General features: G+C 40.9%; 1 protein-coding gene across 1 annotated transcript; it reads right to left on the bottom strand.

Annotated features, from left to right (window-relative positions):
• Positions 1 to 1,101: 1,101 nt before the first annotated feature.
• LOC110537365 (inhibitor of growth protein 4) lies at positions 1,102 to 5,096 on the bottom strand. The gene is made up of 8 exons (XM_021623354.3): positions 5,008 to 5,096; positions 4,620 to 4,691; positions 3,947 to 4,113; positions 3,752 to 3,866; positions 2,915 to 3,029; positions 2,666 to 2,810; positions 2,466 to 2,527; positions 1,102 to 1,466 (listed from the first exon to the last, which is right to left on the bottom strand). Exons 1-8 carry the CDS (start codon positions 5,042 to 5,044, stop codon positions 1,427 to 1,429), a joined length of 753 nt encoding a protein of 250 aa, XP_021479029.1. The 5' UTR covers positions 5,045 to 5,096; the 3' UTR covers positions 1,102 to 1,426.
• Positions 5,097 to 5,142: the final 46 nt, after the last annotated feature.

Raw genomic sequence — 5,142 nt, 5'->3', positions numbered from 1 at the left:
TCACTGTACACGAAAAAACAACTTGTTAGCCGAGTGGTTGACATTCTAGGTAACTTTAACGTTAATTATAGTAAGCTACGTTCATTCCATGTAGCTATAAACGAACACCCTAACAAACGTGTTCGCTAGTTAATGTATTAGCTAAGTTCGCTAGTTAGTTCTTTTGACCAAGTTAGTTGTTTGTTTAGATTTCTTCGCAAACTAGCTAACGATAGTTGGCTACCTTAGTTAGCCACAAGATAAATACATTAACGTAGCTAGCTAAAGTTAAGACAGCTAACGTTACAGTATTTAACGTTGTTTTTAATCAACTTGCTGACTAGCTACATTTCACAACTAAGAAAGTCCAGACATAAATAACGTTAACCAAGTATAACACACTTACCAATACTTTTTGTAGTGCTGCTCAGTCTTAGCCATAATTTCGGATCTTTAGAAACTGTTGAACAGATTGAAAGAGCACGGTTCTGCTCTAAACGGTTCTTGCGGAAGGGTTTTGATTTTTAACAGCAGCGCGCCAAAGGACTACGTCATCAGCATCGCTCCCCTCCTCCCACTGACCCTCTTCCGTGAACAAACTACGCCATCTGTCTGCGGAGAACTGACGCTACAATGTTATTGCAAACTCAAATATTGCAATATCAAGTACAGTAAATCCGATAACCTCATGCAATTGTAGCTATGCTGTTCAGAACCAATCTACATGATAAAGGACAAGACTGATTTGAGGTAGTAGCTGTTCAAACTGAAAATACAATTTTCCTCACATGTACCCAGGTGTCAGCTACAGCATTGATATTTCCCTTCTGAAATGTATTCTCTCTAAACGAGTTCCATCACATTTAAAATGTAAAAAGTAAAATGTAGTTCAATCAATTAACTACCAAACAGATAAAAGAACTAATGTCTTAAATGAACCTTTCCTCACTCACGCTGTCAGGCTAAAATGCATTTTTTTTTAGAGCACACACAATATAATCGAAAATTATGTAACAAACTTGAAAGCACAATAGTTCTCCATGGTCCAACACTGCATCCATTACAATACGTCAATCCACTTCACTCCAGTCAATCACATGTAGTCAAACACACACTACAGTATTATGGACACTAACTGTCAAATTTTAGTGTTTATTGTTCAGTTACAAAAAAATAGAAACAAAGAAAACAAAAAAAACACAAAGCAACTCTCATAACTATCAACTCTCAACCTTTGAAACATATTTAAATACATCTGTAACCACATATCTCCTTCACACTACATTAAATCAAGTAAACAAAAAAAGAAAGCACCAATTGCTCTATGCTAGAAGACCGATAAACAATGTAATACGATCCTGGGGACAGAAAATGTCATGTTACTTTCTCTTCACTACTAACGTAGTATCCTGACTCGACAATCGGTTGGCCCCTCTACCTTAGGGGCTTACTTTCTCTTTCTGTCTTGAGAGCAGCGTGGACAATACCTGCAGTTAGAAAAAAGGAAATATTCAGTTGTAAACCTTAAAATCCCATCACTATTTCAGCTTTGTGAAAGATACATACTCACCGGCCAGTTTATTAGGTACACCACCCTGTTCATAAAAATTGATTGCTCCTAAAGACAGTGAGTCACATGGCCGTGGCTTGCTATACAAAACAGGCAGACAGGCATTCAGTTACTGTTCGATTGAACGTTAAAATTGGCAAAACGAGTGACCTAAGCGATTTTGAGTGTGGTATGATCGTCATTGCTAGGCGCGCCGGATCCAATATCTCAGAAACGGCTGCCCTCCTGAGCTTTTCACGCATGACAGTGTCTACAGTTTACCGAGAACGGTGTGACAAACAAAAAACATCCAGTCAGCAGCAGTCCTGTGAGCAAAAACAGAGCGTTGATGAGAGGTCGGAGGAGAAGGGCAAGAGTCGTACAAGCTGACAGGCGGGCCTGCAAACAGACAAATAACGGCGCAATGCAACAGTGCTGTGCCGAATGGCATCTAGGAATGCACAACTTATCGATCCTTGTCACAAATGGGCTATTATAGCAGACGACCACACTAGGTTCCACTCCTATCAGCTAAAAACAAGAAGAGCGGCTTCAGTGGGCACGCGATCACCAACACTAGACGATTGAAGAGTGGAAAAACATCGCCTGGTCCAACTAATCCCGTTTCCTGTTGCGTCATGCTGTTGGCAGAGTCAGGATTTATTATAAGCAGCGTAAGTCCATGGACCCATCCAGCCCGGTGTCAACTGCGTACCGCTGTCCAATCTGCAGCAACTGCGTGATGCCATCGCGTCAGCATGGACAAACATCCCTGTGGAACATTTCTGACTTGTAGAATCCATGCCACCAGAGAATTCAGGCTGTTCTAGAGCCAAAGGGGGGGTCTGACCCTGTACTAGGTGTGTGTATCTAATAAAAACTGGCCAGAAGGTGTAGTATGTACAGTTGGTCTGTGTCGGTTGGCTGATTCCCTCACCATTTCCCTCTTGGTTTCGTCGTCAGGCCCACGCAGGCAAAGTGGAACCACTCGATGGAACACTGCAAAAACAATCAACACAGGGGTTTGATGAAGTCTGTACACACTGTAGCTTTCAAGAACCAGGATCAACACAACAATATAGGTCAGGTCAGTGCACACACTGGGGGAACTCAGGGGAAGTTTCTGGGGAAACTCACATCTGTGTTGTCACAGCCAATCATCTCTCCATAGGACACCTGGTGACACAGGCAGTAGGTGGGCTCATTGGGGTCCACTGGCATGTCCAGCACGTCAGAGGGATGCACGTTCCCAAAGTTAGCAGCTGGAGCAGTGAACTCCCCCCTGACAATGAGAGAGTGGTGGATGAGTACACACACACAATTAAGACCAATGAAGGAGATTGTCTTCAAGGAAGGAAGTGATAGAGTGCACAATAACAAACGTACGGCTGGAGAAGTTTGACTTTCTTCTGTGCACTCTTCGGACTGCCATCTTCATCGGAGCTCTTCACTTTAGACCGAGTTTTAGCCACCTTCTTCTCTTTCAGCCCCCTGGACTCACCTGAAATATCAAAACATAGCATTAAATATACAGTGAGCTCCAAATGTATTGGGAAAGTGACTTTAAAAAAAAAAAATAGTCCATATCGGGTGAATTGTTTAGAAATTACAACACTTTTTGTACATAGTCACCCCCATTTTAGGGGACCAAAAGCAGTGGGACAAATTCACCTTTGTGTATTAAAGTAGTAAAAGGTTTATTATTTGGTCCCATATTCCTAGCACGCAACGATTACATCAAGCTTGTGACTGTACAAAGTTGTTGGATGCATTTGCTGTTTGTTTTGGTTGTGTTTCTGATCATTTTGGGCCTAATAGAAATTAATGGTAAATGCATTGTCATTTTGGAGTCACTTTATTGTAAATAAGAATATCATGTTTCTAAACACTCTCCATTAAGGTCAATGCCATGATTATGGATTGTCCTGAATGAATTGTGAATAATGATTAGTGAGAAAGTTACACACAAATATACCGCAAAGACATGCTACCCTTTCACCATTAAGTCACAATTCATTCAGGACTATCCATAATCATGGTAGCATCCACATTAATGTAGAGTGTTTAGAAACATTCTTATTAACAATAAAAGTGACTCCAAAATGACAATACATTTACCATTGTTCGTAATGATTTGATATTTTGAAGTGTGCCAAGATGCTACAAGGCAAACATTCAAGAGAAATAGACCTGCACGTACACACACCCACTTCAAATACGTACTTTTCTTTCCCTTACTGGAGGTGGAATCATAGTCTGTGCTCTCTATCTGCTTCTCCTTCAGGTCGGCCTCAAAGCGGGCCAGGTCTGTGTCCAGTCTCCGGATGTGCTTGTCCACCTAGGGAACAACCACTGCACTTTAGGATTCATTTGACTGACCCACACAGGCTCCAATACAAAGGAGGTACTACTACTGACCATCTCATAAGTCTGCATGGCCAGTTGCACTTTGTCATCCCCAAACTCCTTGCTTTTGCTGTACGACTGCTGGATCTGCCTCAGAATAGTAAGCTTCTGTTCAGACGAGAGGGTCCTGGCGTTGGATGTGTAATCCTTTGCCAGGGAGTCTATCTGCCCCTTTAGATCTGTGAGAAAGACAGATGGGTTGGGTGAGAAGTTTGGATAAGCAATTTTTATTGATGCCACTGGTCTGAGAATATCAGTGTGTTACTGTGTCACTTGCTTCCACATAACATTTTTTTCTTAATGAAGTATGTGTATCTAGGGCTTTTACAGGTATGAATGGATCTAAGAAATCCCAATAAAGTACTGCTATGTAAAGACGCCTCACAGAATTGTTGTGCAGTTTTTGGTCTATATGAGCTGACGATGTTGGAAGATTAGCAGATCATTGAATGGTGAATTGTTGAGGACCGTGGACATGAATGTTCTTTATTCCTGGTAATCTGGTTGTTATGGAGGCTAGACAGATTTAATTTGCATACATTCATCATGGGCAATTCAAATGCACAACTTGTGGGTGTGTGAGTGGGATGACTGCTACTTTATTATACATTGTAAACATGGTTCACACAAACTCTGCAGAGTAGTGAATTGGTCGGTAACAGTTGTAGTTACTGTTATTTCTCACCCTCCGTACGTTGATCCAAGTCCCTCATCAAATTGAAGTTCCTCTGCAGTTCAAAAGGCAGGTTCTCTATGCCTGTGATGAGAAATGAAATCAACAATCATTAACTTTAACTGATTAATATTCTTTAATACAAAACTATTGGTATAACAAATGTATCATCAATTTGTGATGATACTCTAGCTAGCTAGGCTACTGCCTAGCAGGCGAAACGACCGTTGGGGTGGCTTAGCTAGGTAAGTTAGCTAGCGGCCTAATTCTCCAAATAAAGCATTCCTTCTTGCAATGCATTGACTAAATATGCAGATAAATTCAAATTGATAGCTAAACTATCGAAAACATTAGCAGATTTGTATCTTTAAATCTTTTAAATAATAGAAAATTAACTCACTGTCCAAATAGTGTTCCAAATACATTCCCGCCGCCATCTTGGAAAATGTAAACAACACAACTTCCGGCGAGGACGAGTTATTTGGTTTGATCCGAAATCCAATCTGTACCGGTATTTTAATATCAATCGATAATG

This window comes from Oncorhynchus mykiss, chromosome 2 (genome assembly GCF_057628025.1).
Source record: "Oncorhynchus mykiss isolate SJ-2025 chromosome 2, ASM5762802v1, whole genome shotgun sequence".
Lineage (NCBI taxonomy): Eukaryota > Metazoa > Chordata > Actinopteri > Salmoniformes > Salmonidae > Oncorhynchus > Oncorhynchus mykiss.
This window is presented reverse-complemented; position numbering and strand designations above follow the sequence as displayed.

What these genes read in the sequence shown, in the direction of transcription:
- LOC110537365 (XM_021623354.3), bottom strand. Translation starts at nt 5,044, where the DNA reads ATGGCGGCGGGAATGTATTTGGAACACTATTTGGACA. An exon ending in TTGGCTGTGACAACACAGAT is followed by an intron (nt 2,528 to 2,665) that starts GTGAGTTTCCCC and finishes TTGTTTTTGCAG; the next exon opens with TGTTCCATCGAGTGGTTCCA. An exon ending in ACGAAACCAAGAGGGAAATG is followed by an intron (nt 1,467 to 2,465) that starts GTGAGGGAATCA and finishes TTCTAACTGCAG; the next exon opens with GTATTGTCCACGCTGCTCTC.